This window comes from Cherax quadricarinatus, chromosome 7 (genome assembly GCF_038502225.1).
Source record: "Cherax quadricarinatus isolate ZL_2023a chromosome 7, ASM3850222v1, whole genome shotgun sequence".
NCBI lineage: Eukaryota > Metazoa > Arthropoda > Malacostraca > Decapoda > Parastacidae > Cherax > Cherax quadricarinatus.
This window is the reverse complement of record NC_091298.1, coordinates 69,032,510-69,053,717: the sequence shown is the minus strand read 5'-3', so window position 1 is coordinate 69,053,717 and position 21,208 is coordinate 69,032,510. Positions and strand designations below refer to the sequence as shown.

The 21,208-nt window shown below is 37.4% G+C and overlaps 1 protein-coding gene across 5 annotated transcripts in view; it reads right to left on the bottom strand.

Moving 5' to 3' along the window:
- Positions 1–4,497: 4,497 nt before the first annotated feature.
- The window catches only part of ASPP (Ankyrin-repeat, SH3-domain, and Proline-rich-region containing Protein), a 533,257-nt gene continuing 516,546 nt past the window's right edge, over positions 4,498–21,208 (bottom strand). For 3 of the 5 annotated variants that reach the window (XM_070082687.1, XM_070082690.1, XM_070082689.1), the window contains 6 exons: positions 20,505–20,573; positions 15,372–15,613; positions 13,825–14,354; positions 12,797–13,199; positions 11,601–11,767; positions 5,476–5,778 (listed from right to left, as the gene is read on the bottom strand). In XM_070082687.1, the coding sequence (XP_069938788.1) occupies positions 5,537–5,778; positions 11,601–11,767; positions 12,797–13,199; positions 13,825–14,354; positions 15,372–15,613; positions 20,505–20,573 (1,653 nt within the window). In that variant the 3' untranslated portion in view covers positions 5,476–5,536. Of the gene's footprint in view, positions 5,386–5,475; positions 5,779–11,600; positions 11,768–12,796; positions 13,200–13,824; positions 14,355–15,371; positions 15,614–20,504; positions 20,574–21,208 lie in introns of those variants that run through there. The other 2 variants (XM_070082688.1, XM_070082691.1) reach the window with 1 other exon arrangement.

Below are 21,208 nucleotides of genomic sequence, written 5' to 3'. Positions count from 1 at the left end.
GACATATTACAGAAATAGAGATGATTTTGATTGGTTTTAGCACTGGAAACGGCTTGAAACTGAGCTCAAAGAAGCGGAAATGTTAAATTTTTGCCGATATTCGAGAGTAAACAAATGACCTCACACGTCTAATACACGCCAACTGGTGGGTCTAATGTACATTCACAAATATGGTGATGATATTTATACAATTATTACAGTATTGCATAACAGTAAATCTTCTATTTTTTGGTGTGAATAAAAATTCATTATGTGAATAAAAAATCAAAATGGAATTTATTTGTAAAGCCTCAAAATGTAACTAATGAACAGAGGAAATGTTAGTTTATTTCCAGGAATACCTACATTGTTTATTCTGGACCCTATTTTGAAATTGGAATATTTTGAACTTTGTGTTAAATTGGCCAAATTAACAATTTCCGATCACTTTATTTTGTAGTTGAAACAGTTGACTTGGCGATTTCTTGTGCTCAATCGATAGAATAGAAGTAATACTAGAGAAATAGCTAAGAATTTGGTTGACTGGAATAATGTAATTGGCCTAAAATGGGAGTCAAAGTCGGCAAAATTGCCGATTCGTAAATATCGCTGACACATCAAAATTCGCGAGAGCATAATTTCGTAAATTTTCCATCAAATTTTGTACTTTTTGTTTTATTACCTTCACAAAAAGATTCTCTACTATTTCATAAGAAAAAATAACAATTTTTTTTTTTTTAATTCTTGGACACTGGGGCACCACTTCAGATTTGGGCCTTGGACCCTGAAGAGGTTAATGTAGGTGTAGTCTCTGAATCTCTGGGGAAGAATTACACTACATGAGAAAACCTGAACTTGTTCAAAATGTATATTATCAACTTAAGAACCCAGTTCCTACAGTGGTGAAAATGCCTGCCTTGATGTTGGTAAATGGCTCTTGATTCAAGACATTGAGAACTATACTTCCCCTTGAATCAAACTTGATTGCCTCCCATTACCTAGGTGTTACAACACCTGGTTTATTGTGTGTATGCAGTATAGCAAAAGCATATTGAAATGCCTTCTTGCCACATATAGCATATTTATGTATGCTATAAATTTGTCGTAGTACTACAGGTTTGAGCTTAGGGTCTATACCATAGAATTACGTGATGAACTCAGCTCACTCAGATAATTAGTTTGCAGTAAATTTAGGCCTAGATATGAGAGAATAAGTCTGTGTTGTGAGTGTGCACTATTTAAAAAAATCCTGCCCCACACAGTACATGATGGGGAGAAAAAACTGTATTTGCTTTAAAATAGTGACTGCGGTGCGTTATCAATGGTTTTTATGGCTGTATTCTCGGTTCTTGGTATCATTTGATAGAATGGAATACTAGTAAATTTGTTAGGCAGGATATTTTATTATCAAATATGATAGGTGAATGGCACACAAGCAACAGCTTAGACATTTATTGTGGCTGTTTTGCTCACTAGGAGCTTGATCAAGACAATACAACCAATACAGTTCATTCTTGGTCACATTTTATGTAAAGGAAGTTAGAAGGTGGAGCTTTCTTGAAGGTGATAGTAGTAAGTGTAGCAGTATAGTAGTAGTAGTGGGTAAGCAAACATTATTATCATTATTTTGAGGGAGCACTGAACCTGGAGTTGTCATACAGTACTTGGAAAATATGAAGAAATTGTATTCAATCCAAGGAATAGGGAGGTAGCTTCAATTCCTTGGACCAAATGATGATGGAGTCAAGAGTAATGTTGTGTAGACTTAGGGATCACCTTTTCTGCTTGATAATTTAGTAGGAAACTGTGTAAGTACAGTTTCTCAACCTGTCTCTTGTAGATACATGCCCTCCTAACCTTTTGGGCCCTATTATACTTGCTCTTATAACAATGTATAGAGCCTGCCTCATCCACTTGTTAGGTTGTTCCTCTTCCTGACAACCCTGAGACATAAAAAATACTTCCCAGTATGCCTGTGGCTCATGTGTCTTTAACTTCCAGCTGTGCCTATGAGTACCTGTTTTCTGTCACTCAAGCAGCTTATCCCTGTCTACCATATGTTTATCATGTCTTCTGTATGGAGTGACGGTTCCTCTTCAATATATCAAAAATATCACTTGGTCAATTTAAGAGGTCATGGAGTCTACCATCAGTGACTGTGGAAAGCAGTGAATGACTCTCTGCTGTTGTGGCAAGTTTAAGGTGCTGATGTATCAATTTAGATGCCATTATACACCAATAGAAAGGAATTGATGACATGTTGAATCATGAGGACAAAAGCATTGAAGATGAGACTGTTGTTTCCCAACAAAAGAAAATGAATCTGCAAGCCATGTTGAAGGTAAGCTGAAGTATTATGGTCGCAGTTTTTCAGGTGGGGCCATTATCTAGTGGAGCATTAACCCGTAAACGGTCCAAACGTATATGTACGTTTTTTCAACATTTGAAAGTATGTAAAAAAAGTTGATCTTCTTTTTGTTTTTTTACATTTGAAAATGTGTAAAAAAACTTTGATCTACCTTTTTTTTTGTTATATTTGAAAATAAGTAAAAAAAAAAAGTAGATTACTTTTGTAGCACTACACATGTGAACGTAGATCTGTTTGGACCGTTTACGGGTTAAGTTCAAAGGTTGAGACTGCCTTTGAATCTTAAAGTGAATCCGTACATCTTTCTGCCTTCAGCCCCCACAAGTGTTCAGTGATCACCCAGAAAAATTTTCCTGACTTCAACATGGGCCCATTCATCATTAAGGTAAATTAATAATGGTCAGTTTGTATCCTAAACTAAAAATAATATCTATACCTATTTTGGATGTTGAGAAGTATTTATCTCATGATATATATGTAAAAAAATATTTGGTGCCAGTATGTACACTCACATACATGCAATGTTTTACTATTTAAAAAATAGGTTGCCTGTAACCCACAGACTTCTTCATAACTAGTTAGTATTTTGATCTAAATTAGATACACTAGAGGTTTTCTACCTCATTAGATAGTTTTCATTCTTACCTAGGTCACAAAAAACATACATTCATGCTCATTAGGACTCTTACACCACCTGTGATATACTGTACCGATGATCATTTTCAAGAATTTTTCTACCCTCACATTCGTGCCTGGGGCTAGGTTTTCTGTCAGTTGCCTGTTCAAGTAGGCTTTTATTGTTGTTGGCCCAGCAGCCATGAAAGGACTCTTAACCTTGCAAAACCATGCTTAGACCAGGTTATTACTGATTTTGGCAGGGGAGAACCTGTGTGGTATCAAAATCTGATACTTGCATATCTAGGCCAAAATTTACCACTCACAGCATGTCTGAGTTAGCCTAGCTCATGACATAGATCCATGAGGGTCTTGGGTATCAGTAATATAGATCTGTGTGACAGCCACTCAAAAGTTTAATCCATTCCAGTTACATCATACCTCAAAACTATCATAGCTCAAACCCCATAATACATGACTATTGCAATTTGTTCCAAAATGCCAGAACACTCCCTACCTTCCTTTTGTTACTTTTTGTTTAAACACTGAATATTTCTGGGTGGTATACAAGCATAGGTTTCAACTTGAAATCTTCAGAGGCATTGGCACCCAGCAGTAGAGTGAACCTATCTTTCATAGGCTTATGTCCAAACAATGGGGCAGAGCAGGCAAGCCACAGCAGACAGGACTGGACTGGACAGGCAGGGCAGAAGAAGCCAGAATAGGTAGGTCAGAAAAGGGTTGAGTAGGCAAAGATTGGTAAAGAATTGTATATAATATTTACACTCATTGGTCTCCCACTGCCTGCATTTGGTATATGTACTCTCTCCTTCCCTTCCACTCTCCCAAACCCCCCACCAACACACCCTCCATCTCACTGTTCAAGACAGACAAGCAGGCAGGACAAGCTGGGGCATGTAGAGCAGGCAAGGCAGGACAAGGTTGGGTGAACAAGCAGGCAGAGATAGGTAAAGAATTGTGGACAATTTTTATACTCTAGTCGCAGTCTCCCACCTACTGTATCTGGTACACATACACTCTCCCTCCCTCTTCCTGCCTGCCTTCCACCTCACCTTTAACACACCCTCCATCATTTCTCCATTTCAGATCCTTTCATCACCATCTCATCTTTGGGCTGAGGCCCACCCACATAACACCGACCATCATACACATATCATATCTCAAATTTCTCATTGACACTCCAAACTAAATTTGTTTATAAAGGTAAATCATAACTCAAGACCACTGTAACTCAAGGGACTATTGCACCAGTGTTACAGTAAAACAAACCTGGGGATTGTTCCTGGTCAATAAAAAGGTGTTGGACACTTTTTTCGCAGTGCCGAATAACCCTCACAGGTTTGGGTTTTTAAGTGCGAATATAATAGGGCATTCCATTGTTGCATAATAAGTCACCGTTAATTATTAGCCCATTTGATGTAATTATGTTAGGCAGTTTGGAACTACATTTTTTCTTCAATAATTTTGTGATAGAAAATATTGTATTTATTTGTAGGAGAAAAATTTGGGAAATATTTATATGGCAACTTTTTATTTCAATTGTGTATATCAGTACAATAGTAAAATATTAACAATATCGTGTTGTCATCATGCTAGAAAAATAGGTCTGTTCCAAGGCTCCATTCCACCGAACCGAATGGTATTCATATAAACCGAGTACTACAAGTTTTTCTTGGTAATGCTGGTGTGAAAAGAACAACTGCAGTGTTCACTGACTTCAGAACTGATTTTATGGTTTAGTATGTCATTTCCAACTTTGTTCTCTAATACCTTTACAAAAGTTGACAGAAATAATTTACTTGTCCTTGGTAATATCTATGAAAGCAGTACAGAATATACATGTGATTTGTTTATTGATTGGTTTGTTTTTGTTTATATATATATATTATATATATATTATATATATATAATTTTATTTGTATTAATTTTTATTATAAAGATATGTATTTGGTGGTACTGTAGCTGCAGTTCAGTTTCCATCACAGATAACTGTTGCAACTGCTGATGTCTTGTTACATTAAGGCACTGGTCTACATCTGTCATATATATATATATATTAAGGCATTTTTGGTAGTACAAGTGTTGGATGCTGATATTTTTGCAACATACTGTAATGTCAAAAAACTGAAGATAATTTCATTTTGTTTATTCAGATCACATTTCTACCACCAAAAGTGATAAGTCTTCAGTATATTTTCAAGGTCCACAACATTCCAAATCAGTATCAACACTGTCCTTTAAGTCTTAAAGTAGTCTTTGTCAACTGTATAACACAAAATCTGTACAGCAGTAAGTTTTTAAGCAACTGCTTTGCACACTGATATGACGTAGCATAATGTTAAATAATTAGGCTTTCAAAATCCTCAGGAATCACGAAGAGGAGTCTTCACACGAGGATAAAGCTGGAAATGATAAAACAAATTTAATGATAGCATACAATGAAAAGTATTAATTTTAAAGAAAATCTACGTTTCTACAAGTTTTAGGTTCCATAGTGTAGCACTAATTAAAAATATATTTTTCATTAAAAGGAAGTTCAAAGTGAATTTATATTTAGGACATTGCTGCTTTGAAATTCCTATTCCTTATACTTACCCCCAGTAAATTCCTAGGAATGTATCCTTGGATGTCCTGAAGTTGCCCCCACCACCACTCCCGTTCATATTCATCTCCACGGCGCAGTATAGTGATAGCATCACCACAGTGGAAGCTCAGTTCATCGCTAGCTTGGCTTTCATAATCGTATACACCATACACAACACCACCATTCATTATGCCAAGCTTTTCTTGAACACCTGTCAGGCAATAGTTATGAAATGCATTAAAGTAACAGTAAAGTTGTGTGTATAAATATTTACTAATATGACTTGGGCAATACTTTGCAATTAAGTAAAATAACTTGTATACAAAATGTTCAATTATATATTATGTAGTACCGTTGTTCAAACTGTACGTTTGTATATGTACTGATACATTATACTGTATATTAATGTAATATAACAGTTAATACCATTAGCAGTGTTATAACTAGGGGTTATATTGATATAAATTAGGGAAGCTCTAAACCCTTCAAGGTCATACAGTGACTGGGAGAATGGCAAGCAATTAAGTTTGATGCAATGAAAGGGAGGATATGTCCAATTCCATGGACCAAGAACCCCCTCACTGGCATAGTTTCCTCCCTTTAGGGATTAATATCATGAGTTTAGTGCTCCTTCCATGAAATTATCTTCCTTGGATCAAACCTGACTGCCTCCCATTTCCCAGGTGCTGTATAACTCCAATGGGTGTAGAGCTGATTATATTAGTGTACAAAGTACAGTATATTTGTACAGAATTGTCAGAGATGGTATACGACAGAGGTACTATTCACAAATCTGAACTCGACCATTTTGCCAAACCTGAGTCGCCTTATTGTGGTAGCCAGGTTTGAGTGCTCCAAAAGTGCCTTATTCATATAAAAAAAAATGGTTAACTTAGTTTATGATTTGAAATGAGTAATGAATATGATGTGAATATATGGTTTATAAAACTGACAAGATGATAAATAAGACACTAGTGCAACATTTAAAGAATGAAAATACCCAAGTGTTGCACAAGTGTCTCGTTTATCATCTTATGGATATGATGCTGATTGTAACTATTGAATTTACAAGTTAAGTGATATCTTTATATGACAGGGAATTATTCCTGGCTGTCTTAAAAAGGGATTAATAAGGCTCTCAAGGTAGTTGCTGATCAAGTGGATTGTGATGACCATGTTTGTGTGTGGCTAGCAAATTAATATAAACTTGTAATAGCAGCAAATTAATTTTAATATTACCATAAAGTTATAAACTAGATTTGTACATTTGAATGGTGTATGACCCTAGTGGGTTTAGTGCTTGGTTTTGATTATATAGTATATTCATATGTAAATTATTATTATAATCAGTGTTTTGTAAATCACACAACTGAACTAGTCACATTGTGCATGTTAATACAATGTGTACATACACAGTGTACACTTTTGATTACTGTTTAAAGATGCTTACATTGTATATTTACTGCACTGAAATATAGTTTTTATGGAGATACAGGCTCAGGTTTGGGTATATAGGAGAGGAGGAGGTAGGGACTCTTTCCCAGTGAAACAAGGAATTAGGAATGTGTGATGTTACCATAATTCCTTAACATGTGATTATCAATTAATGCACTAAACCCAAAAGGGTCATACAGCATTACGTAAAGGAAGTGAATGCTAGGGTGTTGGGGAAAGATGTGGGACTGAATACTGTTGGATCTGATACAAAGCAGGAGCTGTCATAGTTGCTCTTTGCAAGTTGCAAATATTGATGAATTTGAGAGGATATGTAACAGCAGAAAATTAAAAAAAAAAACAGGATAGGCCAAGGTAATGAGGGTAACAAAGTTTAGATAATGATAATTTTATTATCAGACTGGAGGGAATATGAAAGAAGTAGGCATATCAGGAGATGGGTTCATGAAACACTAGAGTAACCATAGAATGGAATAGAAAAAGATTGTTGAAAATGGTGTTGAAGATTGACACGTGAGCAACAGAGTGTTTTTATTGATGAAACTTTTCCCCTACACAGCAGGCTTCTTCAGTCAAATACAAAGGAGCAGTAGAAATGAAATACAGATGATGTAATCAGTCCATCAACCTTGGGAAAAATTATTTGAGGTGGTCAGTCCCTCAGCCTGAGAAGAGTTCAGCTCCATGATCAGGAACAATATGAAACTGAAGTACATGAGAACGGAGTCTTAAACACTGTCAAAGGTGAGGTGGAAGATCTCGAAGATGTTGTAAGGGACAGTATCCGCTAGTGGAAGTAAGGTAGGTAGGTCCATCCGGAATCCAACCCTTCTCACTCATAACTAGTAGATATGTGGTGAAGAATGAAAGTTGTCCTCTGTACCAAGATACCGTTGTGCTGCAGTGTTGGTATTGTCTACCATTTTCAATAATACTGTCAGACACTGCAGCACAACGGTATCTTGGTACAGAGGGCATCTTCTATTCTTCACCGCATATCTACTAGTTATGAGTGCGAAGGGTTGGATTCCAGATGGACCTACCTTCTTACTTCCACTAGTGGACCCTGTCCCTTACAACATCTTTGAGATCTTCCACCTCACCTTTGACAGTGTTTAAGCCTCCGTTCTCATACCTCAGCTTCACAATGTTCCAGATCATGGAGATGAACTCTTCTCCAGGCTGAGGGACTGACCACCTCAAATAATTTTTCCCCAAGGTTGGTGGACTGATTACATCATCTGTATTTCATTTCTACTGCTCCTTTGTATTTGACTGAAGAAGCCTACTGTGTAGGAGAAAAGTTTCATCAATAAAGACACTCGACTGTTGCTCACGTGTCTTAATCTTAACGCCACACGACCTTTAAGAACGTGTGGTGGTAATATGATTCAAGAGAAATCCTTGTGTAGTAATTAAAAAAAAAAAAGTGGAATTTCCAAGGGTTTAATTTAGAGCTAAGGAGGGGGTTGAGGTTTACTGGGCATATACAGAGATAGGATAATGATGAGTGTATAAATCTGTGGTTGAAGAAGGGAGGGGTAAGCATCATCCAAGGAATACTTAGAGGGAAGAGTAGAGAAAGCTTTAAATTATTAGGGGCTTCAGTATTTAGTCAGCTTGTATAAGCATGTTAGATAGGAGTGAATGTAGACAAGTAGTTTTTAATGGATATACTGTTAGTGTGTGAGCAATGTAATATTTTGAAGGGATTCAGGAACACCAGTCAGCTGGCCTTGGCATTTCTTGAGGCATGAAAGGTATTGCATGCACTCTGAAGGAGGGCTGGGGATGTTGCAGTTGGAGGATAACCTGAATTGTAATGTTAGGACACTTAGCAAGACAGCAACTGAATGAAGGTGAATTTCTTTTTAGCCCCCACCCCCCATCTTAATGGTAAGCATTCTTAAAAAATCTATGCAGTATGCTTGTTGAGTTACCCTGCCTTGGTGGGAGATAGTTCAAGACACTGGTCATCTCCCACCAAAGTAAAATGACAAAAAACAAAAAGTCATTCATTCAATTGTTGTCTTGCCAGGGGTACCAACACTGAAATTCAGATTACCTTCTTACTGTAACATTCTTGCCCTGCTCACCTCCAGGACAAAAGTGCACTAACCAATTTCCCCTGAATCCCTTCAATACGTATTACCTTGCTCACACTCCAACAATATAGTATACATTAAAAACCACTTGTCCCTATTCACTCCTAACATGCTCACACAAGCCTACTCAATGCTCAGTCCCTAAAACTTAAAGCCTCCTTTACCACCTTTCCTTCCAAACTTTTCTGGTTTAATCCCTCCTGCTTTTCACCCAATTTATGCACCCAGTTCATCATCCTGTTACCTCAACCCTCTGAATTATACCCCACACACCTTACAATTTCAACACTCCAAATTCCCTGCATAATATTCACACATTACTTGTAAACATCACATTTTGCTGCAATGTTCAAATCTCATGCCTCACACCCATATAAAGGTGTTTGTTGGTACCACTATATGATAAATGGTTTAAAACTGACAAGTTGAAGATTGAGACACTTATGCAACGTATGGGAATCTTTATTGAAGACACATTTTGCCACACACTGGCTCATCAGTTCAATACAAAGCAGAAAGGTGTAAGGAGAGGAGATTGAGGTAATCAGCCCCTCAGCCTGGAGTCGATGTGTTCAGTCCATCAGTCTTGTAGAAAGTACAGCATTGGGCCTTAGAAGTAGCTCAGGTGAGGAAAAGCAGGAGGAGGCAGGGTCATAGTGGAACCATCCTCTAGTCTAGGATGAAGAACTAAGACTAGTGGATGGTTCCACTATGGCCCCACCTCCTCCTGCTTCACCTCACCTGACTACAGTATATAAGCCACTTCTACGGTCCTATGCTGTACATTCTACAAGATTGATGGATTGAACACATTGACTCCAGGCTGAGGGACTGATTACCTCAAACTCCTCCTCTTACACTTTTCTGCTTTGTATTGGACTGATGAAGCCACTGTGTGGCAAAACATTTCTTCAATGAAGATTCCCATATGTTGCATAAGTGTCTGGTACCACTATACTCTGGTACATTCCCTTTTTTTTCCCCTCCATAAATTTTTCTATTTCTATCCAGAGATACCTCCAAAATACTGCACACCACCTCCCCTCCAACATCTTTTCACAGGCCCATCTGCTTGAGATGTCCATTTCCAATTAAATACATCCACTTCCTCAAGCTTATATCAATGAAGGTAACCGGATGTATGAATGTGCGAGACAGCTACAGTTGTACATGTCCCTTCAATGGATGCAAACATACGTACACAAAATATGGAACATAATGTACTGTAGGCACATTTACTGTAAAGTGAGCACCTATACATAATATTTACACCTCTTATATCAGATTACTTCAAGATTCTTTTGCCATCTTCCATACAAGGAGTAATAGTGTTATATATTCAAGAAAGGCAGTGAAGTAAAGTAGTAGGTAAGGGCAAGATATCACATGGTAGTGATGCATGTGGGAGTTCGCAGCATCCAAACTTACTTAGAGGGTGTTTCGGGGGTCAACGCCCCCATGGCCCAGTCCATGACCAGGCAGGTGGCTTGGCAATACTAAACAGCCCTCAATTCTGCTCTATAGTGTTGGAGGTTTGCACATTATTATTATGGGAAGCACTAAACCTGTAGGATTTTACAGCACACATGAGGGGGTGGAAGGTATTTGGGGAACAGGAGCACAGATCCAATTCCCTAGATCAAGAGCCCCTCACCAGCATCAAGGAACCTCCCTTGAGGGGAGGTTTGCACAAACATTGTTTCAAAACAGCATCTTCTAGCCTTTTCTTTCTTTATGACTAGCTGTGCATATGGCCATTTGAAAAGGCATGTCTATGTATAACACAAGCTTAATGATCATCACACTGATTCTTACGTTAACATTTTGGTGCATAGGATGCATGCCGTTTTAACAAGGTAATCTCTCACGCCATCTGCAGGGAATCTCGTACATATCTGCTTCCTTGTGGCAGCAGTTGTGGATGCTGCTGGTCAGACTTAAATGCCAGCTATAACATGGAAGCAAAAGTGTGCAAGACATCCTGCAGGTGTGAGACTACAATGGTGGAACAGCATGCAGTCAACACACCAGAATCCTTGAGCATAAATGTACATGTAAAACTCAGACTGTGTTGTTGAGACAAACATGCACAATTTTTGGATGCCACATGTAGAAATCATAAAGACAACAAGGCTAGAAGGTACTGCTAAGATGCACCAATTATACTGACCTCAAACACTATAGAGCAGAATCAAGGGTAAATTTCATCTTACATGGGAAAACCCATTGAGCAGAGGTGACACCAGTGCACACATCAAAGCCACAAATAACCTGAACTTGACCACTTCTTCACTTACCACTCTGCTGTATATAATATCCTGTCACATTCTTTGTTTAACTTGATAAAGCTCTATCCAGAGTGAAATGTCTTACGATAAAGGTTTGCTCTCTTCCATACTTGTTGGTAATACCTGCCCTCCAACATTTTGCCATGAAATTTTACAATTTTCAATAAACAAGTCTTTCTCCTTACTATAAAGGTACTGTGAACATCCATCATATCCCTCCTCATCCTGTTCACACTTCTCTGCTGCAGTTTCATGGTCAGATAAAGTAGTGGCCAAGATACAAGCCCCGTGTTCCACCAGGAATCTCACCATGGCCACATTGTTGCATGATGCAGCACAGTGCAATGGAGTCCTGAAATTTTGTAAAGGAAGTTAAAAATGCAAATAAAGTTACATCATCCTGAACAGGAGGATGTCACTGAACACCACTGGAGATTTAGCTATTTCTTGTGAATACTAATTACAGTACAAATTATTTTAATTATGGGAAGCAGGAAACCCATAGGGGGTCAAGCAGCACCTAGGGGATAAGGTACCTAGGTTTCGTCCAAGAGATATTTACTAATTCCTTGGATCAGCCTCATACTGACTGCCTCTTTTTGTCAGCAACAGCTTTATTACACCAACTTTGATTATATTTTCCCTTTAGCACTGCCCACTACCATTACTAAGTCTACCTCCTGCATACTCCTGACTTGCTGCTCTCTGATTTTAACATATTTCATCTGTATCACAAGCAGCGCTGTATAGTCCTTGTGGCTTAGCGCTTCTTTTTGATTATAATAATAATAATAATCATCTGTATCACATCCTGCCTTGCAGTGCTGTATGACCCTAGTAGGTTTAGCACTTAGTGTTAATTGTAATAATAAGAATTCCTTGGATCAAAAGCCCTTCACCAGCATCAAAGTACTTCCCCTAGAAGAGTACATTAATATTATCATAACTAAGCACTAAACCCACAAGGGTCATACAGCTTGAAGAATACAATACAAAGATATTGCCATACCAAGTTTAGATTATGAATCATCTCATCCTTCTCGGAGGCTGGGCAAAAACTGAGGCAGTTTCTATCTTTTACACAATACAGTATATAATTGTATAAAATATAAATTGTAATAAACAATTTATGTAACTAAATATTTGTTATACCCTGCTGATGCAGCTCATTCCAGACTCATTCTAACAGTTTCAGTGTCTTACACTTCATCAAAAAAGACTAAAAAAAAAAGTACATCCCTTCTAATCATACCACATACCTGAAAGACCCACATGGCTTTAACACTTGATGTGACTATAATGAAGTGTAAATAAAATCCTATGCTCACTGCTGAATATAAACATTCCTTTAAATCACAAATTCTTATACTACAGTACTTACCATCCATCAGAGTCTTGAGCATTAACATCACATCCAAATGTTACTAAAAATGTAACAATATCAAGATGACCTGCACATATAGCATTGTGAAGTGCAGTGATTCCTTCATCATTGGCTGCTGAGGGATTAGTTACTTCCATGGCAGTACGGCGAACTAGTTCAAGTTCTCCTTCAAGAGAGGCATCCAGGAGAAGTGCAAGAGGGTCAAAGCTTACCCTGCGAGGTATTCTGGAAGAATTCTTCGTTTTGAGGTTTCCCTTTTTAATACGTCTAACCACAACACCTCCACCACTCGAGTTATTATTATTGTTGTTGTTGTTGTTAATATTGTTATTGTTACTGATATTCGAGTTGGATACTGTGGTCGTAACTGGAGAATCATTATTCCTCTCACCCTCGCCTTCTGTTAAAAGAATGTCAAGTTAGGTATATTATGAATAAAACTTGTGTATTCTTTCCAAGAGAAAATCAATCTGCTAACTTTTGAATAAAAGAATTTGTTACTTAAAAACACTATATAAAACATTAACACTATGTTTATGATAGAAGAATTAATTTTGACCTAAGAGAAAGACCAAAAATTACTATGTACCAGTGTTAACATATTATTCAATGTAATCAATGCTGAAAATTGTAAGCTAACTATTGGTTCACCAATAACTGACATCTATACCAATTGGGCTCAACATTTACTTGCATGGCATTGCTATTCATCAAAATATAGCACCATGTATGTATGACACAATACATATGTATATTACATTTTAACATTTGTCTCCAAATGGCTTCAGATTACTCTTAAAGCTTCCCACTTCATTCTGTGAATAATGGCAAACAATAGGGAACTATTACTGCATGGCGCTTATGACTCGCACAGGTTTAGCACATTTTTTGTGAACAATAATCTATTGTACAAGAAAACTGTGAGCACTTTTTGAAAAGAACTGATAGTTTTTTTTACTCTAATTTTGTAAGTATAAAATTTTTTATAACACAAACAAAGACATTCCATAAAAACAGTTTATTACCTGATCGACTTTCTTCACTTAGTATTGACGTTGTATCTGCACCATCTGGTTGTCGAGAATCATCACTGGGTATGTGAGCGGCATCAGTGGTTGAATTGTCTTGACTATTTCTGCCTTCTTTTGCATTATCGATTCTCAGTTTTTCAAGTTCACCAAGTGGTAATATGGGTGCCATGTTTAAATTATCAACCGTATCTGTTCCATTTTCTTTATTAGAACTGACTTGAGAGTCTGCATTTCCATTTTCTATTTCTTCTACTCGTCGACCAAGAAGATCCGATGGTGGAGTTTCATCTTCAGGGAACATGAAATCTGGCGGCATTTCAATTCGTCGATTAATTGAGACGTGAATTTTCTCCCCACCCTCTGACTCTGCTTTGACACCAACACTGGTGCTACTGGTGCTATTATTAAGAGTATTATTTGCCATCTTGGGCCGAGAGCTGTCTTCACTGACATCACCCTGCTGGTTTTCTGAGGCAGTTGTTTGTTGAGTATATGTTGACATTATCACATTCTGACTTGCATATCTGCCAAAGAGATAAATCAACACATCTTAAAATGTATATAAAATATGAACATGCAGAAACCTGCAATAAAATAATTCCCAGAGATAAGTTTGAGTTACAAAGACTAAACACCGGAAATGTTCACATAGGATGATATGAGGATAGACATAAAAATCCAAGGCAAAAGCCATCTCAAATATTGGACTCATAAGGGACATGGAACTTATACTGATGACAAGGAAATAAGTGAAATACTAAGGATGCAGTACAATTCAGAATGTAATGAGCCAATAGACAGAGTTGAGGTTGACAACCCACGTGAAATTTTTCACGAGTTCAATACCAAACTCTGCCAACATTTATATCAACCCTAATTTCACAAGACTTTGAAGCCATTGATGGGAGCAATAAAGGCAAACCATTACATTAGATACCTTCAAGGGGAAGTTCCTTCATGACAGTGATGGCCTCTTGAGCTAATGAACCGAGCCTTGAATACAGCACCCCAGGTGCTATATGACTTATGAATTTAGCAATTTCCCATATTATAATAATATTACATTAAATGATACATTTTGTTTAAAAGAAAAATGTGAAGAGTAATCAGAGGAAAAATTATCCTTATAGGAAAATCTGTACAGTAGCATCCCACATGGACCAGTTATGTCCCAATAATATTTCTAATACAGTAGAATATATGCAATATAATGCAAAAATTTACTACAAAGTAATAAGCAAATCCCTTTAATAAGAGTGACATGTTAATACAGTAAATGGAGTGGCAGGTGTTGGTAAACTTTCAAGACTGTATACAGTACAACCAATAGTTTATATACAGTAGTCTCCATTATAAAGCTTGTCTATCCTGTACATTTTTTTTGTAAATGCAACTGAAAATTTGCTTCAAACATTAATAGTACATACATGCTGTCTTAATATTAATTGCACTTTTTCCAACTGCATTTGCAAAAAAAAAAAGAATCACACTATAAAGAATAGCTTTACAAAAGAAATTACTGAAATATATGGTGCTCTCACCTATATCCTTGTGGTGGTCGCCCCTGACCATTACCCCGGCCAGGAGACTGCGACGCATTAAGTGATTCATTGCTTGCAGCAAGTGGATCTCCTTTCTGCCGTGGCGGAGGAAGAGGTTTAGAAGGAACAGCTGGTTTCGGAGGTAAGGCAGGTTTATTGCGGCCAGTCTCATTACCTGAGGTGCCATCTTCACTTCCATCGGTGCCAGCATTATTTCCTACGGCTCGGAGATTCTCCACATCCTAGAAAGTTAGGTACATTATTATACAGAAACATGAAGGGATGTTTACAAATACAGTATACATAATACCTAAATACTCTTTAATGCAGTAAAATCAGAATTTTTTTTAAAAATCATTGGAGGTTTAAAATAACAAAAAATTTACAGTAATGTTATATGATTTTAATACTTTCCAATAGAGCATAAAATGTCTTATGAATTTATTAATATGATTTTTTGTTAAGCTTCTAGGTATCTTTCTGACACTTTTAAAACAGAATACTGTCAAGTTATCTCATGACAAGTCTCTCAGTTGTTCTGATGTGTTACGCAATAGCCCAGAATCTTCAGTACCTCACAGGAAGTTTACCATTTTCATTTCATTATTTCCCAGTCTTAAGCCAACTCCTGCGTGACTATTGACAGTACAGTATTAATGACCAAAACGATGTTTTCTATAAAATTACACTGGAGCTTTCAGTCACCTTCACACCATCACTGGCACTAATGAAAGACTGTTTTCTCACACTATCCATCAGCAACACAAGCCTTATCCATGCCATCTCATGGACTAAGTCTGTCAGGTCACACAGCTACCTATCATGTTTTGTTAAAGTGCTGTGTATTGTTCCAGTCACGGTATTGTGCTTTTTTGTTATTTATTTGCTATTTATCTAACCATACAGATGCTCCTTGCTTTACAATGGTTCAACTTTACAATGGTGTAATGTACTGTAAAACTTTTCTTTATTTGTAATGTACTGTACATTTATTGACAGGATAAACTTTTATTCATTTATTTACTTTTCAATACTAGTATTTAGTTACAATAATTACTTGTTCATTTACTTACTCAGTGATAACATTTTTTACTTATTTATCATATGTTCATATTCGACGTGAAATTTTCAACTTACGACGAGTTCATCAGAACTTAACCCCATCGTAAGTCAAGGAGCACCTGTATTATTATTATTATTATTATTACATACGACAAAAATATTTCCTGGATTTTTCAGGATAAATGAGACAAGTATTCATACAATACTTCAATCAATGGTGTAACAAATGCAAAAATTATAGCAAGCAAACTTAAGAGAGACTAAAGTTTATGTAGAGTACTTAGGTATATTAAGTGGGAAACAATACCAATTTTTTTTTTTTTCAACAAGTCGGCCGTCTCCCACCGAGGCAGGGTGACCCAAAAAAGAAAGAAAATCCCCAAAAGGAAAATACTTTCATCATCATTCAACACTTTCACCACACTCACACATTATCACTGTTGTTGCAGAGGTGCTCAGAATACAACAGTTTAGAAGCATACACATATAAAGATACACAACATATCCCTCCAAACTGCCAATATCCCAAACCCCTCCTTTAAAGTGCAGGCATTGTACTTCCCATTTCCAGGACTCAAGTCCGACTATATGAAAATAACCGGTTTCCCTGAATCCCTTCACTAAATATTACCCTGCTCACACTCCAACAGATCGTCAGGTCCCAAGTATCATTCGTCTCCATTCACTCCTATCTAACACGCTCATGCACGCTTGCTGGAAGTCCAAGCCCCTCGCCCACAAAACCTCCTTTACCCCCTCTTTCCAACCCCTACCCCTCCTTCCTTCCCCTATAGATTTATATGCTTTCCATGTCATTCTACTTTGATCCATTCTCTCTAAATGACCAAACCACCTCAACAACCCCTCTTCTGCCCTCTGACTAATGCTTTTATTAACTCCACACCTTCTCCTAATTTCCACACTCCGAATTTTCTGCATAACATTTACACCACACATTGCCCTTAGACAGGACATCTCCACTGCCTCCAACCATCTCCTCGCTGTTGCATTTACCACCCAAGCTTCACATCCATATAAGAGTGTTGGTACTACTATACTTTCATACATTCCCTTCTTTGCCTCCATAGATAACGTTTTTTGACTCCACATATACCTCAACGCACCACTCACCTTTTTTCCCTCATCAATTCTATGATTAACCTCATCCTTCATAAATCCATCCGCTGACACGTCAACTCCCAAGTATCTGAAAACATTCACTTCTTCCATACTCCTCCTCCCCAATTTGATATCCAATTTTTCTTTATCTAAATCATTTGATACCCTCATCACCTTACTCTTTTCTATGTTCACTTTCAACTTTCTACCTTTACACACATTCTCAAACTCATCCACTAACCTTTGTAATTTTTCTTTAGAATCTCCCATAAGCACAGTATCATCAGCAAAAAGTAACTGTGTCAATTCCCATTTTGAATTTGATTCCCCATAATTTAATCCCACCCCTCTCCCAAACACCCTAGCATTTACTTCTTTTACAACCCCATCTATAAATATATTAAACAACCATGGTGACATTACACATCCCTGTCTAAGACCTACTTTTACCGGGAAGTATTTTCCCTCTCTTCTACACACCCTAACCTGAGCCTCACTATCCTCATAAAAACTCTTAACAGCATTTAGTAACTTACCACCTATTCCATATACTTGCAACATCTGCCACATTGCTCCTCTATCCACTCTATCATATGCCTTTTCTAAATTCATAAATGCAATAAAAACTTCCCTACCTTTATCTAAATACTGTTCACATATATGCTTCAATGTAAACACTTGATCTACACATCCCCTACCCACTCTGAAACCTCCTTGCTCATCCGCAATCCTACATTCTGTCTTACCTCTAATTCTTTCAATTATAACTCTACCGTATACTTTTCCTGGTATACTCAGTGAACTTATTCCTCTATAATTTTTACAATCTCTTTTGTCCCCTTTCCCTTTATATAAAAGGACTATACATGCTCTCCGCCAATCCCTAGGTACCTTCCCCTCTTTCATACATTTATTAAACAAAAGTACCAACCACTCCAACACTATATTCCCCCTGCTTTTAACATTTCTGTCATGATCCCATCAGTTCCAGCTGCTTTACCCCCTTTCATTCTACGTAATGCCTCACATACCTCCACCACACTTACATTCTGCTCTTCTTCACTCCTAAAACATGGTATACCTCCCTGACCAGTGCATGAAATTACCGCCTCCCTTTCTTCCTCAACATTTAAAAGTTCCTCAAAATATTCTTGCCATCTACCTAATACCTCCCTTTCCCCATCTACTAATTCCCCTACTCTGTTTTCAACTGACAAATCCATATTTTCCCTAGGCTTTCTTAACTTGTTTAACTCACTCCAAAATTTTTTCTTATTTTCATTAAAATTTCTTGACAGTGCCTCTCCCACTCTATCATCTGCTCTCCTTTTGCACTCTCTCACCACTCTCTTCACCTTTCTTTTACTCTCCATATACTCTGCTCTTCTTATAACACTTCTGCTTTGTAAAAACCTCTCATAAGCTACCTTTTTCTCTTTTATCACACCCTTTACTTCATCATTCCACCAATCACTCCTCTTTCCTCCTGCCCCCACCCTCCTATAACCACAAACTTCTGCCCCACATTCTAATACTGCATTTTTAAAACGATTCCAACCCTCTTCAACCCCCCCCCTCACTACTCATCTTTGCACTAGCCCACCTTTCTGCCAATAGTCGTTTATATCTCACCCGAACTTCCTCCTCCCTTAGTTTATACACTTTCACCTCCCTCTTACTTGTTGTTGCCACCTTCCTCTTTTCCCATCTACCTCTTACTCTAACTGTAGCTACAACTAAATAATGATCCGATATATCAGTTGCCCCTCTATAAACATGTACATCCTGGAGCCTACCCATCAACCTTTTATCCACCAATACATAATCTAACAAACTACTTTCATTACGTGCTACATCATACCTTGTATATTTATTTATCCTCTTTTTCATAAAATATGTATTACTTATTAGCAAATTTCTTTCTACACATAGCTCAATTAAAGGCTCCCCATTTACATTTACCCCTGGCACCCCAAATTTACCTACTACTCCCGCCATAACATTTTTACCCACTTTAGCATTGAAATCCCCAACCACCATTACTCTCACACTTGATTCAAAACTCCCCACGCATTCACTCAACATTTCCCAAAATCTCTCTCTCTCCTCTACACTTCTCTCTTCTCCAGGTGCATACACACTTACTATAACCCACTTTTCACATCCAATCTTTATTTTACTCCACATAATCCTTGAATTTATACATTTGTAGTCCCTCTTTTCCTGCCATAGCTTATCCTTCAACATTATTGCTACTCCTTCTTTAGCTCTAACTCTATTTGAAACCCCTGACCTAATCCCATTTATTCCTCTCCATTGAAACTCTCCCACCCCCTTCAGCTTTGTTTCACTTAAAGCCAGGACATCCAGTTTCTTCTCATTCATAACATCCACAATCATCTCATTCTTATCATTTGCACAACATCCACACACATTCAGACTTCCCACTTTGACAATTTTCTTCTTATTCTTTTTAGTAATCTTTACAGGAAAAGGGGTTACTAGCCCATTGTTCCCAGCATTTTAGTTGACTTTTACAACACGCATGGCTTATGGAGGAAAGATTCTTATTCCACTTCCCCATGGATATAAAAGGAAAAGTAATAAGACCAAGAACTATTAAGATAAAATCAAAGAAAACTCCGATGAGTGTGTATAAATAAACGTGTACATGTATGTGTAGTGTGACCTAAGTGTAAGTAGAAGTAGCAAGACCTACCTGTAATCTTGCATATTTATGAGACAGACAAAAGACACCAGCAATCCTACCATCATGTAAAACAATTACAGGCTTTCGTTTTACACTCACTTGGCAGGACGGTAGTACCTCCCTGGGTGGTTGCTGTCTACCAACCTACAATTAAGTGTTGATAATAATAATGATGCTACAATTAATGCATAGTTAAGCTTGATGATGACAAGAGACATTAAAGATTTAAGTTTATCACTAACCTGAGAATGATGTGCTGGAAGGAGAAGTGTCCTGCTCTGTGCATGTGTAGTAACTCCTGGGCTCAGTTTCTACAACAAATATACAAAGTAAAATATGAAAACAAAGATTCTGCAAATGGCCACTGAGCTACAAAACACTAAGTAGGTGTGATACTCACCCATGGTAGTTGTGGCCCCACACTAACTTTTATTGACCAACTTAATGCATTCCACTCTTCACTGCCGTCAGACTGAAAGAGTTCTCTTTCCTAACAATTCTGTGGTTCACCTCAAGTCTTCCCGTATAATTTACTTGTCAGATCCCACTTTTATTCTAAACTACTTAATTCTTGAATTTAAACATTTACTGTTTCCATAATTCTTCAAATAACATCTCAGGTTCATTTTTCTTTCATTTATTTCTGTCCATTCAAGCTCTTCCACTCCTTTTAACTTGTTTCATTTCAATGCTAGGACATCAGCTTGTCTTCATTTATAACATTAACAATCTGTTCTTTATTAACATCCGCACTACATCCACACAAATACAAAGATCCCAGCTTTAAAGTTTCCTTCTTTTTTGCTTTTAGGAACTGCATTCTGAAAGAGTTACCAGCCCTTTCTTCCTGGCATTTCATTTCTGCAAAACATATGGCCAAAGGGGGAAAGAATTCTAAACTATTTGCCCATAAAATTAGAAAGGAAACTCTGTAGAGAGAAGCATT